Source organism: Lissotriton helveticus, chromosome 5_1 (assembly GCF_964261635.1).
Source record: "Lissotriton helveticus chromosome 5_1, aLisHel1.1, whole genome shotgun sequence".
NCBI lineage: Eukaryota > Metazoa > Chordata > Amphibia > Caudata > Salamandridae > Lissotriton > Lissotriton helveticus.
Window position 1 is genome coordinate 1819679510 of NC_136065.1, and position 26175 is coordinate 1819705684.

The following is a 26175-nucleotide window of genomic DNA, read 5'->3' on the forward strand; positions in this document are numbered from 1 at the left end:
TCTCAACTTCTTCAGTGCCCAGACCACAGCAAATGCCTCGCACTCCACCTCTGTTCCTGTGGAAGTAACCTCCTACTGATGAAGGCTACAGGTAGGTCTAAGCCCTCCCCATTGATCTGTGAAAGCACAGCCCCCACACCATGCTCTGAAGCGTCTGTTTGGACAATGAATTCCTTTGAGAAGTTGGGTGCCTGAAGCACGGGTGCTGTGCACATGGCAGCCTTCAGGGCGTCAAAAGCTTTCTGACAGGTGTCAGTCCAGTTCAATTTCTTGGGCTGCTTCCTGGAAGTCAGCTCAGTCCAAGGTGCAACAATATTGCCATACCCCTTGACAAACCTCATGTAGTACCCTGCGAGTCCTAAAAAGGCTCTCACCTGTGTTTGGGTATTGGGGTTACCATGCCAGGATGATATCAATCTTGGGTTGTAGGGGCGCCACATGGCCGCTTCTTACCTGGTGCCCCAAGTACACCACGGAACCCTGCCAGATCTGGCATTTACTCGCCTTGATCGTGAGGCCTGCTCTGCGCAGCGCCATCAACACTTTCCAGAGGTGGCGTAGATGTTCTTCCAAACTGGCGCTGAACACTGCAATGTCATCCAGGTAAGCAGCACTGAAATCTTCCCGTCCAGCCAACACCTGGATGACCAACCTCTGAAAGGTGGCAGGGGCATTCTTCATCCCAAAGGGCATAACCCAGAATTGGTAGTGCCCATCTGGTGTGGAGAAAGCTGACCTCTTTGGCCCCATCAGTCAAGGTCATCTGCCAGTACCCAGACATCAAATCAAATGTGCTGCGGTACCGTGCAACGGCCGATCAATAATCAATAAGCTCACCAGCTCTGCGGATGGGATGCGCGTCAGTCTTGGCGACTGAATTGAGTCCTCGGTAGTCCACACAGAACCGGGGTTCGGGTGTCACACCAGGCACGGCAGCCTTTGGGACCAAGACCACTGGGCTGGCCCAAGGGCTGTTAGAGGACTCAATCACCCTTAAGGCAAACATCTTGGAGACCTCCTCCTTGATGTAAGCTCTGACCCGGTCAGTCACTCTGTAAGGCTTGTGCTTAACAGGAGGTCTGTCTATAGTGTCTACATCATGGATACACCACTCAGTGACACCAGGAACCAGGGAGAACAAATCAGAGAATTGTCCCAACAGTTGGTGACAATCATTCTGCCGCTCAGGGGTCAGGGTGGAAGAGAGGTTTACACCATCCACTGACCCATCTTCCTCTGTTGCAGACAGGAAGTCAGGAAGAGGCTCAGTCTCCTCCTCCGTTCCAGCATCTGTTGCTAGGAGCATGCCCACTTTGGACCTCTCTAAGTTGGGCTTCAAGCGGTTAACATGCAGGACCCGCAAGGGGTTCCTGGGAGACCGCAAGTTCACCAAGTAGGTGACATCACTCTTGCGCTCCACCACCTCAAATGGTTCGGTCCACTTATCCTGGAGCACGCAGGGCTCCACTGGGGCCATGACCCAAACTTTCGGACCAGGTTGAAGCTCAGAGTGGCATTCGGATCATACCACCGCTTCATCTCTTCCTGGCTGGCTTCCAGATTCGCCTGAGCGAGATGTCTGAATCACCTAGTCTGGTTCCTGAAGGCCAGCATGTAGCGATATACATCCTGGGGAGGTTTCCTGGGAGATTTCTCCCAGCCTTCCTTAACCAGACTCAGAGGTCCTCTTACCGGGTGTCCATATAGCAGTTCAAAGGGACTGAACCCTAAGGACTTCTGTGTAACCACAGGGTAAGCAAAGAGAAGGCATGGCAAGAGGACGTCCCACTTATGCCTCATAGGTTCCTCAAGACCCATAATCATGCCTCTGAGGGTCCGGTTGCATCTCTCAACCAGCCCATTACCTTGGGGGTGGTAAGGACTGGTGAACTTATAAGTTACTCCACACTCCTGCCACAAGGACTTCATATACTTAGAAATGAAGTTTGTAGCAAGGTCTGACACCACCTCTCTGGGGAACCCCACACAGGAGAAAATCCCCATCAGTACATGTCCCACCACGGGGGCCGTCACTGCCCTGAGCAGGATGGCTTCTGGGTACCGGGTAGCATGGTCCACCAAGACCAGGATAAACCTGTTGCCCATGGCTGTCTTGGGGTCCAGAGGCCCTACAATGTCAATGTCCACCCTTTCAAAGGGAGTGCTGACCACAGGGAAGGGCTGGAGAGGATCCTTGTGCTTACTCTCTCTTCTGACTTGCCTGGCAAATTTGAGAAGTCCTACAATGAGTGTCTGAACTCTTGCGTATCTGGGGCCAATAAAAGAGGGTGACAAGCATTTCACAGGTCTTATCCTGCCCCAGATGTCCAGCTAAAGGTACATCATAAACAAAACCCAGTAGGAAGGTTCAGAAGTCCTGGGGCACCACCAGCACACGGGCTGACCCAGGCTGAGCAGCCTTGGCCTTGCTATACAGGAGGTCATTCTCCCAGTAGATCCAATGTAAACCAGACTGTCCACCTGCTGCCTGGTTTGTGGCCTGTTGCGGCAAACCCACAAGAGAAGCGCACTTCGCTCTGCACAGAATTCCTCCCTGGAGGGTCCTCCTTCTTGCTGCCAATGGGTCCGCTCAGGCAAGTCCCTCTGTAGGTTTTAGGGCATCCCCCTCAAGGTCTGCCTCCTCCTGGACCGTGGGAACTATGGGAGCTGGTTTCCCATGCCCACTACCTCTTCTCTTTACAGCAGGGAGCTGGGCGATACCTTCAGGCTGCAGTACCTCTTGAACACCCTTATTGGCTGCCGTAGACAGAGTGGTCACACACACCCACTCAGGCAGACCCAACATCTCTAAATGAGACTTCTCCACCTTAGCCCAAGGGGAGCTCTCTAAATCATTGCCCAACAGACAATCCACAGGCTTGGTTGGCCACCCAGCTACTTGGGGAGTACCTGAGGAACCCCCCCCACTCAAAGTGAACCTGGGCCACCTCACAGTGGCTCTCTGAGTGGTCCATGGCAACTACAGAGAAGAATGCATGGGGGAATCACCTGCTCCTGAGACACCAGCTGACAACTGACAGTTGCCACACTGGCCCCAGTGTTTCTCAGACCCTCCACCCTATGGCCATTGCTGGTCACCAACTACCTGTATTTTTTAGTGTCATCAGGCAGCTGGGTCCTAGGACCCATCTCACAATCTCCTAAAGAGACTAGGGGCATTTCTGCGGGACCCCACACAGCTTGGGCACCCTTCTCCTCCCCTCCCAGGACTACACTTGCCATTTGACAGGGTGGTACACAGGATGGTGCATTGTGGTCCTTCTGGGGACACTGGGGATAATACCAACAGTGCCCCACTTGCTTTCACTGAAAGCATGTAGGTGTTTCCCTGTGAACAGGTTTACCTGTAGGGGTTTTGACTTCTCAGGGGGAGGCGGGGAACTCCTACCTTGGTTCCATGGGGAAATACTTTGGGGCCCTTTCTGGAACTCCCTCAGTTTACCCTTGTTCCCCCCACTCTTCTACTGGGGACCCTGCCCACCCTTGGCAGAGTCTACCACATGACCTTGTGGACCCGGGTACTCACCCAAAAGTCCGCCTCCTCAGCAAGCTTCCAGGGGTTAGTTAGCTTGCTATCAATAAGGTGCTGCGTAGCTCTGGAAAACAATTACCTGACAAGTGCTCCCATGCAAACAAATCAAGGAGCTCCTCAAAAGTACTCATACACCAATCTGGCCCCGGCGCTTCTCCTCCCACCGCTCCCAATGCAGATCGGTCTATTCAGCCTAGTGTGGACTCACACTGCCACCTGGAGCCCCCTCATCCCTGTCACTCTCAAACCAGATGTGCAAAACACAACCTAGCAGAGGCAGGCTGCATGGTTTACGCAAGAGATTACCTACTTTCTAAAAGTGATATTTTCAAACACAGAATGTTACAACCAACTTTACTAAAAGAAGTATTTTTTCATTCTGAGTTCAGGCATACTAAATTCGTTTTTCTACCATGCTCGCTGGGGCAGTTAGGATTATAAGATGTTATAATCAAACTGCCCATTTTGGCCTATGGGGTCCGGTAGCCTTGCAATTGTGAAAAATGAAATGGGCTGTAATTCACTATCAGGACATGCTACACACACCAGGGCATGTCCTCCCTTTCACATACAATGCACCCTGCCCTAGGACCTACCTTAGGGGTGGCTAACGTGTAGAAAAGGGAAGGGTTAGGGATTGGTAAGTAGTTACACTCCGGCCCGGGCTGGCCATTGCGGGCACGGGGCAATCCCCTGGTGCGCTGCACGGGTGGGGGCCGGTTTTAGGCCCCAGAGGGCCGGTTTTGCTACAGGGCTATTTATGCAGCATAGCTGCAAAATCGGACCTGCAACAAAATCGGCCGAAAACCGGCCCCGGCAAAGAGCTCAGACCTCCCCCCGGGGGCCAGCGAGCACTTTGCCGGGGCCGGTTCGGATTCCCAGTCTGGCCCTGGTTACACTTACCAAGTCGACATGGCAGCACTAGACTGCACACAGGCTCTGCAATGGCAGGCCTGAGACACTTTACAAGTTGCTTCTGTGGTTGGCACAATCAGTGCTGCAAGCCCACTAGCAGCATTTGATCTACAGGCCCTGGGGACACATGGTGCACTGTACTAGGCTCTGACAAGTAAATCAAATAAGCCAATCATGGAATCACTAATCCATTACAATAATGTACAATCAGGAGCACTTGCACTGTGGCACTGAATAGCAGTGGCACAGTGCCCAAAGCATCTAACCAGCAAAAACATATCAAAAACAGAGGAGACAAGAGTGAAAAATGGAAGGGAGACTCACGCCAATCGTACCAGGTCTAACACCCACATTAGTATCTTTTTTAATCGACTGTATGAGTCTATTCTACAGAACGGGAAGGCGGGTGGATCGGTGAGGAATCTGCGTTTAGATAGTTTGTACCAGAAAAGGAGTTGCAAAAGGTAAGTAACTTGCTCTTCTAATAGAGACTTCAAACTGCAGATGCCTCATCATGTGAATAGATACCAAAGAATTAACACACCAGGTGGTGGGTCTGGGGATGGCTCAGACCAGGAAATCCTACAGGATAGATTGGGTGAAGTGCACTTACCGTCAGACGTAGCAATCCATACAGTAGTGCTTCGTTACCTTGTGGAGGGGTGACGTTGCTCTATAAGATTGACAGCACTCGCTTTATGCAGGTTGTTTTACCACATACATCTTGATGCATCACGCAATCCATGTTAGATGGTTCTCTTCTGTGTCACTTTGCCCTTCTTTGCTCCAGGGAAAAGAAAAAGTTGTCTATCTTATTATCTGGTCCGATCCACATTGAAGCTGAGGTCCCTTTGAGGGTTAGAACGATGGAGCCGCTTTTTTTTTGGAAGGTGAGGCGGTGCATAAAGAGTCTGCAAGGTGATAAACTGCCTTATGTGGAAGGGTGGGACTACCTTTAAGAAGGAATGCTGCTTTTGTTAAGAGGACCAATTTGTCTGAAAAGAAAGATGTTTGTTGTGTCACCATACACCATGTCTGGATTTCACGCACTTGGCTGGCCAATGTTATAGCAATGTGTAGTAAGCAAAGAGGACAGCTGTGCATTAGTTTAAAAGGGGGTACGTGTTAGGTAATGGAGTATCAAATGTAGGTCTCACTGCAGCATCACAAACAGTTGAGGGGAACATGTGGATCAGCCCCTTCAAAGAACGCACCACAAAAGGTGATTTGAAGAATTATGGCTGATCTGGTAAATTTAAGAAGACCGAAAGATAACCTTTAACAGTTGCCACAGGAAGGCCTTGCTGGGCTACGGACAAACAAAACAGAAGAACATCCAATAACTGTGCATTGAGTGGTTGTAGGTCTCGGAAGGAATACCAAACAACAAATTTATCCCAGCCTCCTGCGTAAATATTTGTAGTAGATTGCTGCCATCCTAGCAGCTAGGCATCCATCCGTTTTTGGGGGTGTTTGGGAAAATGGGCGTAGATCAAAAGCTAAAAATTGTGACGGACTTGGCTCAATCCTCCTTGATTTTTTCTACAGCACTCATCGCAGAAGAGGGAGGGGTGGAAAAGCATACAGGAGTCCTGACACCAATGCAGGCAGAAGGCTTCTCTGAGTGAGATCCGCCTTAGGAACTCCAATGTGTGCAATGTAAAAAATGTGCATCTTGCAAGTCCAAGTCTACTGGATCCAGGACAGACAGCACTTAGGATAGGGGAGCATTTTGAACGTGTCCTTCGGAGGAAGAAGCTCAAGGAGCAGACAGAGGATGGGACAAAGGACTTTGTAATTTTTCATCACCGGAAAGTAGCAGGAGTAATAACCAGTCCTGATTTCAGATGCTCGCGCTGGCTGTATCTCCCTTGGTCAAGAAAGCATTAACTTCTCTGCGCAGTATGGACAAGCGGCCCTCTGAGTTGTTGTAATGTGGGTGGTTTGTGGGGGAAAGAGGAGTGAAGACAGAAAAGGTAGACAGAATCAGTGTTGTGTAATCTGAAGCATCTTTTGATTGGACGGGATGTTCCTCCATCCGGGTAGGTTAAAAGTGATGTCTTCTACCGAGCTACCAGGTAATCAGGAACTTCAGAGGGCGATTTAAAGAGGTTTTGCATCTGCTGCTGGGGGAGGATTTGGTGTCGTTTGTTACCCTGGGGGCTTGGATGGTCTGGTTGTGATTCCTTATCTCTACCCAGAAAGGTGAAAGGCCTATTTTTGCTGAGGTACATTCTGCCTCTGCCAGTAGATACTTCCAAAGCTGTAAAAGGGGTGTTGCTGCTTGGGGAACTGCTGGAGCTACCCCAGAGAGCGGTCAGTGGCCTTACTCTCAATAAAACACTTGAGGGCTGCAAACAGCCTGGAGTCGTCAAAAGGCATGTCAATAAGGGACAGCTGAACATCCAATGACAAACACGGGAAGCTAATCCGCATAAGGCCGACCGTCCTACCCGGACAATAAGTAGAGTCTAGATTGGATTTCATTGAATATTTCTCTGCATCTTGCTTAAGACCAGTCGCTGTAAGTTTAGATGGGTGTTGACAAGAGCAGCTGGAAAGATGTCCACCACTTCGTCCCATACTACATGCAAATATCTGCCCAGGAAGCATGTTGTATTCAGAGATGTAGGGCAAGACTGGTTGAGGAGAACATTCCTTTAGCAAATACCTCTATACTCTTGGATACAGTGCCAGAGGGAGTGGCAAGGAATGCACTAGGGTTTAAATGAGTAGCAGATGCTTGGCCCACTAAGATCCCCAGAGTGGGGTGTTGTAGCAGGAAGTCCGGGTCTATGGGGGCAGGCTTGTGCAGTCTTGCCATCGGCCTATTAACTGGAGGGCAAGCTCCTGGTTTTGCCCAGGTGTCCACCAGAGTATCCATCAGGGCCTCCTTTAACAGGAGGTGAGGTTATTCGCTGGTCTATGTTGGATTGAGGACCTTACTCTTGACTTCGAGTGGGTAAGGTGAGGTCAAGTATCTCCACCGTTCTCCGAATGACTGTAGAGAAGGAAGCGGACTCCGTAGAGGCCACAGTTGGATTTGGTGAGGAAAGGCCAATGTCTGGCAAACTGTCCAGACAACTGGCCTTCTGGAGGTCAATGAGACTGCCATAGTCCTTTTGGTCATCATCGTACTCTCAGTCATCACTCCCAACATCGTATTGTTGGGCGTAGTTGCATGGTCCTGAATGGGCAAACTATCAAGTTCTGGAGGGTGAGGCGTGGGTCTCTGGGTTTGATAAAACTATCCGCTTCAGGTACCAGTATCAGCATCGGCATCGGCACTAGAGCCAGAGCTTTGGTTGTGGTGCAGTGCATGGCACCAAGGAATGGACTGTATGCATCGCTGAGGCTGGAGCCAGTGGTGCTGAAGAAGGGAAAGGGGTCGGCTACCGTCCAAGGTTGAGGAGCACAGTTGGTGTAGAGGATGGATCTGCCAACGGTAAACCAACTGGAGCAACCCTCATCACTCACATCCACAGAGTTAGAAGGCACTTTAAAGCAGGACTGATGTTACAATCTGTTCCGTGGAGGGAGAATGACTCAGTTGGCTAGCAGTGTCTGGAGCATTGTGTGACTCTTAATGGCCAGACGACGGAGACCCATGTTTTGACTTTTTGTGACCATTTTTGGACTTGCACTTCTTCGACGCATCAGTGAGTTTAGCTTCCCAGGTATGGATGGCTGCCTTGTTCATCTTGGTGCAAGACAGACACTGCCAGTCATACTTAGAGCCAAGGCACCTTAGACAAATGCTGTGGTTGTCTGTTTCTGACATTTATCTGGCCAAAATTGTCACTGTGTGGAATTCTAGACTCCACCAATACTAGATCTTCCCATTGTTTTGCTGCTTGTGACCACTGCTTCACTAGCCACTGTTAAAGTGGGCACATTTGCAGATGTGAATATGGTACAAAAGTTATGCATTAGGCCATCTACCTCAACAGTTTAATTACTTTTTTTTACAGTGACAGGACATAATTGCTGAAAAAGAGGCACCCTCAAATGATGTGGTTAGGCTTTCCCTGTCACAGCACTTAAATATGATCCCAGAAATTGCTACATTTGCTAGAGAATGACATGGGATTTCTTGGCATATAGTGTGAACACTCACCTATATAGGAGTGACACTGCAGCCTGTGTGTGTGTTTTATACATTGCTGATGGCTGCTGCTCTAAGTCAATTATCCAAATATGGAAACACATCAACAGCAGTGAAGGAAGTACGCGCTGCCACCACTATTAGACATTTTGTAAATACTGCTGGGGCTGTGGTAGCCCAAAGAAGAGTACCTTGAACTGGCAGTGTTGTCAATTTACCACAAATCAGAGGTAGCAGGAGATGTGCCAGACAAGAGGACCCTCTTATCTGATATGCTTTCCTTTGAGTGTGGAAGGAATAACCCAATTCTTTCCTCAACATGTGTTGCATGATCAAAGGGGATCACAAACAAGTCAGTGGACATCGAGGCAAGCTTTCCACAACCACCTCTACTTCTTCCACTACCATTTGCATGAAATTCTCCCCATCTCAAGTCTGTGCCACCTGATAAGACTGGTGCTGCTAATAGCCTGGCCGACGTGGCAGTCTTTTCACTCCTGTGCATTGTTGAAGCCAAAACCTACGTTTTGTCATTTACATCTTGGGTATTCCCATTGCTTTAACACTGTTTTAATTGGCTTCAGCATCTGGTCTACTAGCAGTTCAAAGAGATGCGTCACACTAAATAGAACATTAATTGGAAACATTAACAGACCATGAATCAAGCCTGAACCCCAATACTCTTAGGGGTTATGTTGGTGTTTAGTTTCCTTGATGCAGTGTCAGGTGCATCAGAAGGAACAATGAACAGCAGCCTTCTAGACATTCTTCCCATCTGGCTGCTTGCCTCGTTTTTTTCTATAAGTCTCTAGAAGGTACTTGGTGAGGTGCCCATATCTTCCCAACGGTATCTGCTATACTTTGATGCAGTTGTAAATGTTTTGCTATGGTGGCAGCAACAATTGGAACATTGCTAACTCTGTGGGTATACGATCAATCTTCCACCTTTCTTTGTCAGGACCTGCATCACCTGTGGCCTGTACAAAGGCTTGTTTGTGAGCAAAGGTGCTAAAAGGAAATCTGCCAAGACATGGCTCTAGATTTATACAGTAGGTCGTCTGCAGGAACCTTTTACCAATCTCTGCCTTTCCATCATCCCAAAGTCATTCTCCTACAACCTGATCCTTGACAAAACTCCCTCCAGTCAGAGTCAAATTCAAAGTGCCAACAGTGGGGATGAGTCCTTCGAAGCCCTATGTTGGTTTTCCTATAACTGATGTTAAATGGGTCCAGGATATAGCTGGACAAGAATGTGCATGAACAATGGGAGAAAACAATCCAAGGTGGAGTCTTTGTACTAGTGCCTTGCGGGAGAAGTCCCAAGATATTCTATAGAAGAACAACTTGCAAATGTCCTCACTCAACAATAGATGGCAAAACTGTGAAGAGAAATGCGATATATAACAGTACATACTGCAAACTCCTAGGTTCTTGCTTAGTGCCTTCATATCATTTTTACACTCCACTAGTTGTTTAACTGATCAGAATTAAAACATTTACTTCAGCAAGCAGAAGAACTTCGAGGACAGAGGAGAATTAGCTCTCTATTTCGAGAGTTTTACCTTCAACAAATTTAAATTGGAGAGGGGCACACAAAATCAAAGCATAAATACGTAGGGAGAGAAGAATTACAAGATGGAAAGCTTCAAAAACGGAGTAAGGGAGGTTGCAGGGGAAGAGAGTGTTTTGATTCAATATCACTCATTTCAGTGAAAGCCCAAGCATTGACTTACATTTCTATTCCCTTTAAAGATAAGCTGCAGGAGGCTGGCTTAGTATATGGTGCGTGCACCTTACAACAAAGTATTTATAAAAAAATACTTCTACTTAATACACAGCACTCACTACCCGGAGATATCAGCCCAATACACAAGAATACTTCAAATGCAATTAGGTAAGCAGCACAAAATACAGTGTTCTCCAGGGGGTGATCGAACCATATTCTAAGAAAGTGGAATGCGAACTGTAAAGGAGGTGGGACTTGGACCAGAAGACCCCGTGACCCAAGTAACTACCCAAGGAGAGAACCCAGGAGTCCCATAGAGGCTGGAGGGGGAACACAGCCATGTGCCAAATGGAAGTCAATAGAGAAGTCGCTCTTAAAGTTTTGCAGGAGAAGAACCTTTCCCAAAGGACCCTAAAGAATTCCCTTGGAGGACAGAAGGATGGAGAGCCCTCCTCCCCCCACCCCCCACCCCCCACCCGTGGAAGCCTTGGGAACAAAGTTAACCACACCAGGGAAGCCAGGTGCATAAGGGTGAAGAGACGTTGGAAGCCTCCGTACACGAGAATGGAAGACTTATAAGAAAGTGCCCCTGAAGAAGCTCAGGACGGAGTTCGGTGGAATCCAAAGGTGGATTCTGGAAGTGAAGAACATGCAAGCAGAGGGGACAGTCTATGCAAATCGGAGGTGACCAGGAGGCACGAATACAATGCCCGCAGATGTTGGGAGGTCCTGAAGAGTCGACGCTGAACTGGTTGCTGCAGCTGTGAGGACCAGGTGACGCAGAGGAAGAAAAGAAACGGTACACAAGCTGTCCCACGTCAGATATCTGTGACAAGAGGTTGGTGTCTGGCGGGAGCACCAACAAGCCTTGGTAGCCGCAAATGGCATGGAAAACGTAGAAGGATCAACATTAGGACCAGCAAGGTCCAAGGTACCCACCAACAGCAGGAGAGTAGGAGCAGGCCCGAGCGAGCAGGGAAGCCCACTGAAGCAGGAGAAGACCCTCAGGATGACCCCAGACCAAAGGCACAGGAGTGGCAAGAGGACTTCGAGCATCTGACCACGGATGAAGGCCCACAGTGCAGAGGATGCACTGACAACACTTATCTTGAGAGATGCTGGAGCTTCTTGTAGCCCGAATATCTCTGGAGTGCAGAGCCAGAAAGCCTTGGCAGCAGCAAATCGATGCAGTGCACAGGGGTTTGGTCTCAGCAGTTCAAACAAGGGATACTGAACTCAAAATTGCAGAGGACTGGTCAGGCCTCGAGGGATTTGCAGAAACACCACCTGTGTTATTAGGACTCGGGAAGTCGATAGGGAGACAGAAGCAGCAGCCTAGTCAGCTTTGTTGCAGTGCTTGCACATGCAGGGGAGTGACTCCATCAATCCAAGAGATTACTTTGGGTGTCCTTGACGCCCACAGGTCTGCTGAAGAACCTGGAAGAAGCACAGACAATGAAGAAGACTTGAACAGCGAGACCAGGAGCAGCAGGAGTCTTCTTTGGTTTAGTCTTAGTCGAAGTCCAACGAAGTCCGAGTAGACACGACAAATCTGAGGATCCACCCACTGTAACGCCCTTAAGTACCCTAAAGGAATGGTTGGAACTCCTCAAGGGTCCCTCACAGAGGAGGGGCTTGACAGAGGGGAGGATACTCCCATGTCCTTTGTCCAGTTTTGCACTCAAACTGAAGTATGTAAGAAGGACACCAAATGTGCCCTCAAAGCAGTCTGGTGGCATTGGCAAGCGCCCCCACCTCAATACACTACGTCCTCTCTGGGAGGTGGCCACACTTGTGACAGGAAACCTATTCTACCTCCCCCCGCTCAAGCTTGGCTCAGCAGCGGGAGGGCAACATTGTGTCTGTGGTCGGCAGCAGCACTAGCTTGCTAGCACACCCTGAAAGACTGCTACCAGGAGCACAGGGGCGGTACCCTAATTAGCCGCCCAGTACATGGGATCATACTTCCAACACTGGCATAGGTGTTGGGGTATGATCCAAACATGTTTGATATCAAACATGGCTGTTTGGTGCAGCCACTATGTAGTTAGACATTTTGCAATGGCTGATGTACGCTATATTTATCAAAATGGCTCACTGTACTCGCAAAGCCTGGAGAATCTACTTCAGGGTTTGTAGAGGTGTCCTGTTCATGCAGGACTTATAACCAAGCACCCTGTCCACAGGACTGAAGTGCTTGCCATAGGGGTGACTTATAGGTTTCAAGTGCAGTGACCTCTGATATAAGGAAACATATCTGTCATGAGAGGTGAAGTCACCAACTCATAAAGGAGTCACAGTTTAAGTGGACTCCCATAGGTGCCACAATACATGCTGCAGCCCACGAGAGACCCCTGGATACACCAGTAGCCAACTGTGGCGATACAAAAGTACTTACCATGTCAATTTCGGGGATAAAGCACAGTGACTGGGGTCCTGATTGGCGGGATCCCAGTCAGACTAGATAAAAAAAACACTAAAACCAAGCAAAAAGTGGGGGGTAACTGTGCTAGAAGGATCCTACCTTCCTACATGTGCCATTTTAGAAGCAGCTTTATAGCCTGAGGGTTTCCTAAACATACAGCATTCTCTAAGGGGTGTTGTGCATTACAATAACAATTGTATCAGACAAAATCGGGCTGGTCATGAGGAACTTGCCTCCCCCATTAGCATTTTATGTTTACTCAGTGCCTACTGCGACCAGGTAGTTTCATAATGGGCAATTGCTTATTGTCAGTATTGTTACTCTGCTAATGTATGCCAATACCAAACCACCTCACTTTCAAACATATACAAAGTGTTGATGAACATACAGTGCCATGCTACCAAACCTTTAGGGTCGCACACTGCAGGTGAATTGTACCTTTCATCAGGAACTACCATTCACAAGTTATGCACATGCTCACAGCAATAACTGGATCTGGGGCTACCTCCTTTTCAAAGCATGAGGAGTATCAGACTGAGCAAAGATCAGCCTGACAGACACTCATGTCCGAGTCAGGCAGCCAGGTACTTTACATGCACAGGTGCACGGTAGCCCGAGCCAAGATTTCCGGGCTTAAGATGTCACAGCCCTGAGGTCATTGACGGTCAGGCACAGCCCTGAGGTCACTGAAATCAGTCCGGCAAAGCCCTCCAAGGATCCTTCCCCTCACAACAAGGTGGAGTGTCACTGACAGTCAGGCCTTTGAGCTTCAGTTTTAATCCCTGAATTGCCTTGGGCTGACCCTATCAGCGACTCCTCATATCGCCTTTCCCTAACTCGTCAATGAGCGAGGTGGGATCAGCAAATCTCACTGACCCCACCCTTCTCTGTAACTAGTTAGAAAATAACTTTGTCACCGGTTGGTCAAAAGAGGAGGTAGGATCTTTCATTTCTGGCTTCTTTACTGAAGCCTCCAGCTCCGTCCTCATCCGTTGTGCTTCTCCCTCCCACCACTCATTGGTACGGACATCACTGCCCTGCAATTGCCTTATTGAATGTGAGTGCATGTAAGAATGTATGTGTATTTGCGCATTTGTGCTGTGAAGGGGTGAGTGTAAGCATGCGTGTGTGTTTGAGAATGGGTGGATGTGTGAATATGAATATTTGTGAACAGATGGGTAGGCGTATGGGCATGTATCTCGGCTTGTGAATGGATGGGTGAGCGTAGGTGTGAGTGCACTTCTGAATGTACGGGTACGAGTATGTACGCAAGAGTGAAGGGATGTGTGTGAGTACGCAGAGTATGTGTACTAGTGTTTTTGAATAGATGTGTGAATGTGTGTACTCTTCACTGTATGGGTGTGAGCTATGAATGTCTGCTTGTAAATGTATGGGTGTAAGTTGTGTGTGTCCCCTGTGAATGGATGGGTGAGAGTTGTGCATGTGTATGCTGAAAAAGGATCAGAGTCAGGTGATGTCCGTGTGTTTGTGAACGGAAGGGTATGAGCATGTGTGCACTTGTGACTGGATTGTTGCTAGAGCGCAAGCTTGAGGATGGGTGGAAGTGATCATGATAATGATAATTACGCACTTGTATAGCGCACGACTACTCGGAGGCATCTCGGCGCTTGTACGAATACCACTGAGGAACCCTTCCTGGCCTTTTCCTGTGAGGTGAAGCCAGGCATCCTAGCGTTGTTGGGGCCATTGTGGAGATTAAGCAAGCTATTGCCCAGAGTTGCAGAGTGCGACTCATGATTAGAATAGGCACCGAGGTGAGAATTATCAGGTCCGAGGAAATTGAGCCCGAGACCCGCCAAGGCGGGAATTGAACCCTGGTCCCGGGCCAGACTTCTGCATCAGGGTCTGCCGCTCTAACCATTGAGCCACACTTCTCCACTGGAAGTGAGTGTGCGTCTGTTCTACAACTCCTCGAAGTTAGCAGACACCACTGTATGCTACGTATCAGAGTGACAATTCAACAGCACCATTTGAAATTGCTACATATTAGAAGAGTACCTGGGACATGGGGCAGCAGGACCAGTTGCCAACTGTTGTTCTGCAGCATGTACTGTCTCCAACACAGACGTGGGAGACATCACATGGTACTTTCACATTTCGTACACCTTCCTTAGTTAGAGCCTTTTTCTTGGTAAGCCATGGTACAGAATGATCATCTTTTGTGCAGGTCCCTTGGGTCGGATCACACGTATAGCCAGAGGGACAGCAGTGCTCGTGATCCTCACAGCAAACGGCCTGAAAAAAGAAAAGCAGCAACTAAGCATAAAAGTATCAGCTCGCCAATCATACCACTGGCTAAGCAATTCCACTTTACTCATATGCATATGATTCACCTGGCAGCTGTCGGTTTGTCGTACACACGGTCACTGTTAGGCAGCTAATCCCCTCAGTACCCACAACTGCCATAGCTTGACACCTACTTCCACCCCCCGCAAATTCATGGTATCAGTATCTAAACTATCAAAGATGCACCTACCTACACATAAACATGCAGCTATAGAGCATATTACAAATATATAGCAAGGGAATATCAGCACAACGTCCTCCAGAGTTCATCTATGGAGACAGAGAACCGACTGAATAATATTCTATAATTTGCAAAGCCTCTGGAGGAGATGGCGCAGAGCTGTATAAATATCATTCCTCTGCACTCAAATAAGTTAATGACCTAGCAGTCCCTCAGATGAGTGTCCATGACAATCTACTGTGGAACCTTGTCAACACCTACAAGACAACCATATCAAACAGGGAGGAGGGCAGGAAGTGAGAAATCTAGGTATAGATAATCAGAGACCAGGTAAGTAACTTTCTTCTCATGGATACTTCTAACCCCATATTCCTCACTTCAACCAAAGCAGTACATCTCAAAGGGTGGAGGGTCTAAGAAGGGAACCTTAAACTAGAAAGTTTTGCAGCTGCAGCAACTGTGTACTAAATGACCCATTCTGCACACCAGGGAGTAAAGGCAGTAATGGCTAATGAAGATGTGGACAGATGCCTATGTAGCCACCTGGCCGATGCCCAGAAGAGAAACACCCCTGGTCAAGGTCATATGGAGGCCTTAGCGCTGGTAGAATGTGCACAAGGGCCTCAGTGAGCTCCCTTTCAAGTGCGGCATATCACATTTTTAAACAGAACAATTCAGCTCAAGATCGGCTTCTGAACTGCATTTCCGGTCTTAGCACCAAAAAACCTCACAAAAAGTGTTAACCAATAAAAATGCTAAAAGCTCTCCTGGGGTGGAGCCAGCAAAGTTTCTCTCTCTCAGAGGGATGTGGCAGAGAAGAAAGTGAGGAGTGTGATAAAATGCCACACATGTAAGAGTGACATCACCTTAGGCAGAAAGGATGGCAGAGTCTGAAGCATCAACTTGTCTGGAAAGGTGGTGGTATATAGAGGTTGCACTAATAGCACCTGCAGCTAAATAATGCACTGCACTGAAGTAATCGCATTGAGAAAGACCTTCTTAGAAGTCTCAAAATACAGTTATGAGTAGGCAAAAAAGGTGTGCAAATTAAAAAGGCAAAATAACTAGTGACTTAAACAGGGAGGACTGATCAGGCAAAAGTAAAAATGCAGAGAGGGCAACAAATAACTTTTAGGAGGAGTAGGCCTAACGGCTAGGGCAGCCGACCTCTAATCTGGGGAACTGGGTTCGAATCTCGGCAATGACGCTGAACATCCTGTTATTCTGGGCAAATCCCTTAATCTACATGTGCCTAACAAAAATTAATGTGTCCCCTCATGTAACGTAACTGGTGGTATGTAAAGGGCTCTGATACCCGATTCGGGTCAAGTTAGCGCTATATAAAACTCTGCAAAAAAATAAATTAAAAAAAACTCCTATGGTAAAGTCTTGTCAGGCCAAAGACAAAAGCAGACCAAACATCAGCTGTAGCAGATTGACCAGACTACTTGCACCTGGCCAAAAAATGTGTCCATCATCCAGAATACATGGGACGGCTAACTACCAAGATGTCTACCATCTACTTATGTAGATGGTATCTGCTCAGCTAGTTCTGCTTCATGTGCACCATGGAGGTGCAGATTGTGGAGGTTTGGGTGAAGAACTCTACCTGTTGTTGGGAAAGCAGCTCTTACCGCAGAAGTAAGCTGAGCAGGGCGGATGCTCAGACTATAATAACAGACCCTTCGATCTCAGTCAGGAGCTACCAGGATTAGTCAAGCTCAGTCCCGCCTGAACCTCTTCATGAATTCTAGTTAGAAAGGACAGATGTGGGACTGGGCAGAGAAGACCAGGCTTCCTCAGAAGGAGGTACAAGTCTCCCAGGGAACATTGCAGCAGAAACTGCTGAGAGCAAAAGGCTAAAAAATGAGAGCCATCTACAGTAGGAAAAAGATCTACCGAAGGCAAACCTCACTGGGCAAAGATGTCTTGAACTACCCTCAAGGTGCAGACACCACTTGTCAGATAGATGGCGCAAGCTGAGCTTGTCTGCCTAGATATATTCAGGTATCCTTCTAGATAATTGGCATTCAAAAGAATCCCTTGTAGTTGCACCCAGCACCAGAGTTTTAGTGTCTCCTGGCACAGCACTCTACCCCACACTGCCCTGCTTGTTGAAGTAGCACATGGGGTTTTGTAGTTTGTCAGAACCTACACAGGCTTGCCTTTGATTGAGGGGAAAACCATGAGAGCCAGGAAGAGGACATGCAGCTCCAGAAGGTTGATGTGGTGTCCCTGTTGTAACAGAGACCAGAGGGCATCACCTTGTCTTGGTGGGCCCCCCAGCTCAGAGTTGATCCACCATCACCACCTGGATGGGGTAGAGAGAATGGCCTGCCGCACATTGGGTTGGCATTCTTCGTCCATCATGGAGTCCCAGACTGCCTCATCTCACACAAATTTTGACCGTGAGACACCATCTAGCACCGAGCCCATTGAAGGGGAAGGTTTCACTGCAGAGCCCACATGTGCCAAGGGACATGAGGCACCACCGGATTATAAGGCTTGGAGACTAAGCCTCAGACCACCTGGTCCGGATGCCAGGACTGAGCCCAAGACACCAGGATCATATCCTGAATGTCCTGGACTGGCTATCAGAGCAGAAATGCTTTGAATGCTACCTTATGCAAACCTGCCCTGTAAGGAATCCTCTGCCTTGGCCAGGGGGGAATTTCAAATTGCTGATGGAAAACCCTAGCAATCAAAGTAGTGCTATGGTAGCTCGCAGGTAGTCCATGACTGACTGGGATGAGTTTGAGTTCCACTTGTAGCTACAGGAAGGCATGCACTAGTGACCTAGAAGATGGGCCATGACCCCACCTTCGTGAACACCTGGGTTAGCAGAGGTAAGCTCCAAGGGCAGAATGGAGAAAACGTTCTGACCCACTATGAATCACGAAAAACAACAGCATGGTAGGCACACTGAAGTGAGCATCCTGAAGGTTCAAGAATGCCATGCATTCGTCCAGGACCAGAGCAAAGTAAACCTATGCCTCCGGAGGAAAGTATTCATGAACCAAAGATGAAAAATCATTTGTGTCCATCTTTATTGGCAGCAGAAAAAACCCTCTTTATAGCCCTTCTCAGATAGGAGACCTGGGCAGAGCACTCCGTGCCCCTGATAGAGAGAGAATGAATACATATAAATACATACACATACATATACACACACATATATATATATATACACATATACACACATATATATATTCACTGAAAAAACCATAGGTTATAGACCATATATAGTTAGGAATTAGCATTTACAAAACCTTGAAAATTCACTGAAAAAACCATAGGTTATAGACCATATATAGTTAGGAATTAGCATTTAAAAAACCTTATTTTACTCACACAAAACCATTGAAATTCCATATATAGTTAGTTGCACTAACTATATATCGCGCACCCGCAATCCACTGCTGATCATGTCACATATTACATCATTCATTTAGATAAGTCTACAGTTTGAATGGCTGAACGGAATTACACCAAACTTGGCAAAATGGTACATCAAACCTAAGAGGTCAGGGAGGATCTACTATGCCCCCTTATGGTCATTTGCCCCTTCGCTTTGGCCTCCTCTTGTCTCTCGATCCTACCGAGAGACAAGATGGCGGCCGCTACGGACTGTTTGGAATGTTTACAGACGCCGGAGAACCAATCAGCATCGCTTCACAAAGCTCCGTTGCGCGAAAAGTACGCGAACTGGAGCGCTGCCCGGTCCGCTGTTACAGATATATATCTTTTTTTAAACGTTAATTTCTCAAAATCCACTGTAGCACATATATTGAGACCTACAAAAGGCACATCGGGCTACCAGTCCCTACAATTTTGCCAAGTTTCGTGCAAATCCATTCAGCCGTTCGGGCTAAAAGTGAGGCCAACCGCCCTATGGAAAACTCAATGTTAAAAACACGTTTTGGGACCCCCCTTTTTTTCTCGACCCCCTCTGGACGAACCCCCCCCCCAATTTTCAGGGGCTGCTCAGAAACAAAATGTGCCATTTTCCTGAAAATTTCAGCCAATTCCGTCCACAAACGCCAAAGTTATTAGACATAGAATTTTCAAAAATCCCATAGAGAAAAAATCCTAACTATATATACCTACTGGCGACCGCCAGTAGGTAATATATACATATACACACATATATATATACACACATATATATATATATACACATATACACATATATATATATATATATATATATATATATATATATATATATATATATATATATACACATGCATTCACTGAAATAAACCTACCAAGGTGAATATACTGTTTTACTGTGGAGCAAGCAGCCTTTTTTATGCAAGTACTATACTACCAGTAGAACTCCAACTACCAGCATGCAAACTGCAGCCACGCCCCCGGGCGGGGTAGAAAATTTATTAGCTGGAGGAACGGCATTCTGCCCTCCACTTTGCCAGAGTCCTGTGATCAAGGGCGCAGGGACGCCCGAAACGCGTAAGGAGAAACTCACCGGCATGATAAACATTTGTGCTTTTACAGTGTTCGAGCTTTGTTGCCTTATTGGAGTAAAGAGCCCTACCAAGTGCGTGGCCTCCCAAGTCTGGTCTCTTCTTTGTCATATTGAATTGCGGCCTGCCAGGGTCGCGGGAGGCCCCCCCGCGCACACAGCGGTGTCCAGCGCCTCACCTTACAGCGCAGCATGGAGCTTGGCTGGATCCCTCTTGCCTCCGGGATTACGAACATTGCCACAACTGCAGAATTAACAAATACCTACCAAGGTGAATATACTGTTTTACTGTGGAGCAAGCAGCCGTTTTTATGCAAGTACTATACTACCAGTAGAACTCCAACTACCAGCATGCAAACTGCAGCCACGCCCCCGGGCGGGGTAGAAAATTTATTAGCTGGAGGAACGGCATTCTGCCCTCCACTTTGCCAGAGTCCTGTGATCAAGGGCGCAGGGACGCCCGAAACGCGTAAGGAGAAACTCACCGGCATGATAAACATTTGTGCTTTTACAGTGTTCGAGCTTTGTTGCCTTATTGGAGTAAAGAGCCCTACCAAGTGCGTGGCCTCCCAAGTCTGGTCTCTTCTTTGTCATATATATATATATAATATATATATATATATATATATATATATATATATATATATATATATATATATATACACATGCATTCACTGAAATAAACCGGTTTCAGGGACGTTATAGTTAGTTGGCCATTTCACTCATACAAAACCAGCGAAATTCAGACGTTCTAGTTAGTTCAGCTAACTATAACACGCGCCCCCGCAATGCACTGCTGATGCCACATAGTCACGACATGGTCAGTGACATCACTGATGACATCATCCAGGGACTGTTTCTGTAGAGTTTAAATATGTTTAATATATATATAGGTCAAATTATCATGTGGATGATGTCATCAGTGGTTTTTTTGAGATGTCATGAGTGATGTCACTGACCATTTATTTTTATTTATTACATTTATATGGCGCAACAGCTACCCTGAGGGTTTCCCGGCGCCTTGGATCCGAATTTTACCAGGTGGAATGGAATTTATTGGTTGAATAGCCATGCCTTAATGCCTTTCCGATATTTGATGTAACTTGGTTCAAGGCGCAGTTTCAGCGGGAGCGAATTCCAGAGAACCGGCGCCAGGTAGGCGAAAGAGCATCTGCCCATTCATACCAGTTTAAACCTAGGAGCAACAAATTTTGCCTGATGCAGTGATCGAAGGTTTCGAGAGGGTGTGTATTTATGTACCAGCTTACATAAGTAAGCAGGCGCTTCCCCTGTGTTTATCCTGAACATAGTGCATTAAATTTAGCTCTATTGCCTATCTTGAGCCAGTGGAGGTTTCTTAGATGTTCAGAAACACTCGTGCGCCCAGGGAGATGGAGAAGTATCCTAGCCGCCGCATATTGGACGACCTGTAGTCGACGCGTGATCTCTTTATTGGCTCCTAGATATAGGATATTCCCATAGTCTAGTCTCGAGCCAATCAAGGCCTGTATCACGGTTTCTTGCGCCCTTTCAGGGAGTTGCCACAGGATTTTTCTCAGCCACTGAAGAATGGCAAAGCAGGTTGAAGCTGTTTTGGCTGTTTGCACACGCATGGACAGTTTGTCATCAATCATCACCCCTAGGTTGCGAGCAGATTGTATCGCTACCGGGGTTGGGCCCATTTCCGTGGGCCAGTGGCCTGGTCCCCAGAGTTCCTTTTGTTCTCCAAAGATGATCAGCTCAGTTTTTTTCCCATTTAGTTTTAGTTTCTTGGTGTGCATCCAATTCGCCATTCTCTCTAGACCAGAGCGGAGAGAGGAGGAGTTAGTTTTGTCGGTTGTTGACAAGGAGAACACTAGTTAAGTATCATCCGCATAGGAGTAAATTGTAAGGCCCATTTCTTCTGCTATTTTCGCCAAAGGGGGAATATAAATATTAAAAAGTAACAGACTCAAGATTGACCTCTGGGGAACTCCATAAGGGGAGGTCAAAATATTAGAAACTATTTTTGGAGAAAACCTGGAATGACCTGTGTGAAAGGAAATGTTCTAACCACTCCTGTGCTTTCCCTCTCACCCCTATTCCTTCTAGAGTCTGAATCAAAGTTTTATGGGAAATGGTGTCGAAAGCGGCACTCAAATCTAAAAGAATGAGTGCCACCGTGCCACCATTGTCCAGTTCATGACGGATAGGGAATGCCCTCTACTTGGGCGCGCCGTCCAGCACAATAAAAAGACTCCAAGTAACCCACGACGCGGCAGCCCGCCTTCTTCTTGGACTGCCCCCAAGACACTCAGGAGCCACCGCCTTGAGGAAATTACACTGGCTGCCTATCCAAGCCACAGTAAAATTCAAGGCGATGTGCATAATGCACAACGCCATGTGGAAGAAAGCCCCCACAATGATTTGCTCCCTAGCCACCCCCTACCATCCGCCGAGATCACTACACTCAAGCACAGCTTTTTTGGCCACAACTAAGAACATCAAACAGGCTAGATGGGATGGACGCTCCTTTTCTTGGAACGCGGCCTCAGTCTGGAATTCCCTGCCACCCACACTGCGCAGCGAACTCGACCTACAAAAGTTTAGGAAAAGCCTGAAAACACTTCTTTTCCATTAAAGTCGGATAGCAGCCGCCTAACCCCTACCGTTCCACAGCGCTACGAGGCCTCCGGGTAGTAACGCGCTTTACAAAACCCAATTTCATTCATTTCATTTCATAGTTTCCGTTACTCCTAATAGGGTGGACTCTGTGGAGTGACCAGCTCTAAAACCCGACTGGGAGGGATGTAGTAGCTTATTGATATTGACAAATTCTGCCAACTGTCTATTCACATGCTTTTCCAGGATTTTAGAGAATATTGGCAAGAGCGATTTTGGTCGAAAGTTGGAGAAGATCTCTGGATCTCCGTTCGCTTTTTTAAGTAGAGGTACTACCATGGCGCGCTTCCAGTCTTCAGGAATCACTGCTTCATTTAGTGATGCATTTAACAGTATTCTAATTACATCCAGGATGCAAGGATCAAGCTGTTTTAAAAAATGGGCTGGCATAGGGTCATGAGGTGAACCTGACTTGATACTGTTTAGTACTTCCACAAAAGTATTGGGGTCTAATGGCTGCCAGGCAGTAGGCAATTTCTCAGGAGTATCATCCCACTCGTCAGACCCATTGGGAGTTGGGGCCACCACTGGGATTTCCTTCGAGCCGCATCCTTCATTGAAGTTAGAATAAATGTTGGATATTTTCTCATTAAAATAATTCGCAATGAGATTACATTGTGTGGTGTACAGTGTAGGGGGTTCCGGTTGGTGTGTAGCGAAGTCCTTTAACACCTTAAAAAGAGTACTGGGACTAATTTGTGCCTCTAAAATGGTATTCTTTGTAAAGTCCCCCTTAGCTATTTTACACGACAAATGATAGACATTTAGAGCTTGTTTATATACTTCCTTGCTTGCTACGTCATAGTTTCTCCTCCACTACCTCTCTAGCTTCTTGCAGTTACTTTTTTCTTCCTTCAATTTTTCTGAACACCACGGGACCAGGGGATTACAGGACTTCCGCTTACTCAACTTGAGTGGAATGGTAGTCTGAATGGCTTCAGATAGCCAGTTGTTGATTTCTTTATGGTCTATGATATGACTGAGTCATTTAGATTAATATTGGGTCTTGACTGTGTTAACTGGGAATTAAGATCATCTATGTTCATTTGTTTCCAATTTCTGAACCAGACCTCAGTTCTGTTCAGATCTTTAGTAATTGGTATCCTGATTTTGAAATTGATTAGATAATGGTCAGACCAGGGTATGGGCAGTGCGGGCTCACATCTTAGGTTGTTAAAATTTGCAAAAATAGGGTCTAATAAGTGACCTGCTAAATGTGTGGGGCTTTTATTCCATATTTGGACATTGAGTGCTTCTAAGTCGGATAGAAGGTTGAGAATCATGGGGCAACTGTGGTCCTCTAAATGCAGGTTAAGATCGCCAAGAATAGAAAACCTGAAAGCTTCTAGCAGGAGTGAGGTGATAAACTCTGGGAGAGCCGCCACCCATTCCCCTATCGCACCTGGTGGACGATAGATCAAGATCCCAGAAATCGTGAATTGAGGTGTGAGGGTTAGTTTAAAAAGCCCAGCTTCACAATTGTCCATTTTAAGGTCTTCCCATTTAAAATCTTTTTAAAAAATAATTCCTATGCCCCCCCCCCCCGACTTTGATTCATTTGATCTTTCCTGACTATAGTGTAATTTGGGGGTAAGGCTGTAGCGATGTCCGGGCCCGAACTGGCATTTAGCCATGTTTCTGTTAAAAATAACGCATCTGGCTTAAGATCATTTAGTAAGTTAAAAATATCCTCTTTATGTTTTGGAAGCGATCTACAGTTGGTACTAATGAAGTTAAAATGCCTGCCTTCATCTTTATTTGTCCTAGTCTTAGCATTCTTACACCCTGCGTTCTCCCCAGTTATTCCTAACTGTAAATGGGAGAAGGAGAAGTTACACTCTGGGCAGAGGAATGGTGGGTCCTCAAAGAGCAGTATCTTACAATGTGAGTGACATTTAGGCCTTCGGCTGAGCAGATCTCTGCGCGAGTAGGTATGTGATTTTAGGATTTGGGCAGGGGGCATGGCCCCTGGACATAGCCGGGCACAGACGGGCTTGCCTTTGGCGTGCCGCCAGCGCACCCGCTGCGCGACGTACACATAAGCTGACTAAGTAGTGCTCCAGCAGTGTTGTTCCTGCCCCCCGACCTCTAACCCGGAACTATGTCACTGTCCCACCTTCACTCCCTCCACATCCAGCGGGAAAACCCGCGGTGGACCGGGGAGCCGGCGGACAGGACAGCGGGTGTAGGCGAAATCGAGTGAGGCAGTATGTCTCGTGAGTGATGTAATATGTGACGTCATCAGCAGTGCATTGCGGGGGCGAGAGTTCTAGTTAGCTGAACTATAACGTCTGCATTTCACTGGTTTTGTAAGAGTAAAATGTCCAACTAACTAGAACGTCCCTGAAACCTATGGTTTTTTCAGTGAATTTTTAAGGTTTTTTTAAATGCCAATTTATAACTATGCCCACAGAGGGAGGACATGTGAACAAAGAGGAAGAAAGGCGCAGAAAGAAGGAACAGAAATGCAGAAAGAGGTAACAGAAGTCCAGAAAGACAAAGAAAGGCACAGAAAGAAGCAAGAGATGTGCACAAAGAACCGACAGAGGAGCAGAAAGAGGCCTTGTTGCAAAGTCATCCTGAGCCCCAAGAGGCTAGTTTGCAGAGTGGTGTGGCCTCAGACCACCTCTTTGCAACGCAGCTCTGTGGCGCATGCTGGAGGTACCTGGTGGGCTAGTTGGCCCCCAGGGACACTCCGTAATGAAGGGGACTTCATACCCCAACTTAGAACGCGCCAGGGGGGCGCGTTTGCAGAGAGCTACAGGGAGGGGGCGGGCCTACGGTGAGATGCCAGCTTTTGGGTTTTTTTTTTTTTTTTTTTTTAGAAGGGGTGCTCTATTGATCGCCTTTTAAAAAAATATTTGGGGCCCTGGGGACCACATCCCCAGGGCCTGACCCCTTTTTCTCACCATTAAAAAAAAAAAGCAAGAAAATCGGGAAGGGGCTTGCGTGCCCTGCCCCCCCTAGCGCCCCCCCCCCCCCCCACTAGGCCAATTTAGGCCCCGTGGACCCTATCCCCCGGTGTCTAGCCTTTTATTTTATTTTGTTTATTTTTAGGAGGGTGGGCCGCCTGGCCCCCCGCCTAAGGCCAATTATGGCCCGCGGACCTCATCCTCCAGGGACAGCTATTCCTCATTTTTTTAATTATTTTTTTAATTATGGGGGAAAGGGGCCGCGTGGCCCCCCCCACCCAGGCCACTTCTGGGCCCAGGGACCCCACCCCCCGGGGCCTGGCCTCATTGTTCGGGATCGTGGGGGCAGGTCTAATGCCCCCTACGGTCCAGCCGGCTCCCCTCCTCCTGCGGGATCCAGCATTGCTTTTGAGCAAGGGGAGCTGCTGACATGCAACAACTTTGCTCAAAAGCAATACTGCTTTGCTTCAATGAAGCAAATAGGAACGTCCTGGGGATGGGAACAGCGGGACATTGCAGGAGCCGGCCCTGGGGGGTGGCGCCCATCGAGTGCTCCAGGAGGGGGGCCGCACAGCCTCCCTCCATCCATTTGCATAACCCTGGGGAGGTGGTGGTCCCCGGCGTGCGCAACCCTGGATTCAAATATTCAATGCCCCAGGGAGGTGGTGGTCCCCAGGGCAGTGTGGGGAGGGGTAGGAGCCCCCCCCACACTTATTCTTAATTGTAGCCCGGGGAGGTGGCGGTCCCCGGGGCTTGGGGGGGCCAGCGAGGCCCCACTCCTTTTAAATTTCAATGCACCAGGGAGGTGGCGGTCCCCAGGGCAGCGTGGGGGGGTTGGGACGCCCCACAACTTTATAAACAAAGCCACGGGGAGGTGTGGAGGCCACGTGCCCCCCTGCATTTAAAT

General features: G+C 47.8%; 1 protein-coding gene across 5 annotated transcripts in view; it reads right to left on the reverse strand.

Moving 5' to 3' along the window:
• The window catches only part of GRN (granulin precursor), a 1937406-nt gene that overhangs the window by 353131 nt on the left and 1558100 nt on the right, over positions 1-26175 (reverse strand). For all 5 annotated transcript variants that reach the window (XM_078645176.1, XM_078645173.1, XM_078645175.1 and 2 more), the window contains one exon: positions 14744-14980. In XM_078645176.1, the coding sequence (XP_078501302.1) occupies positions 14744-14980 (237 nt within the window). The remainder of the gene's footprint in view (positions 1-14743; positions 14981-26175) is intronic.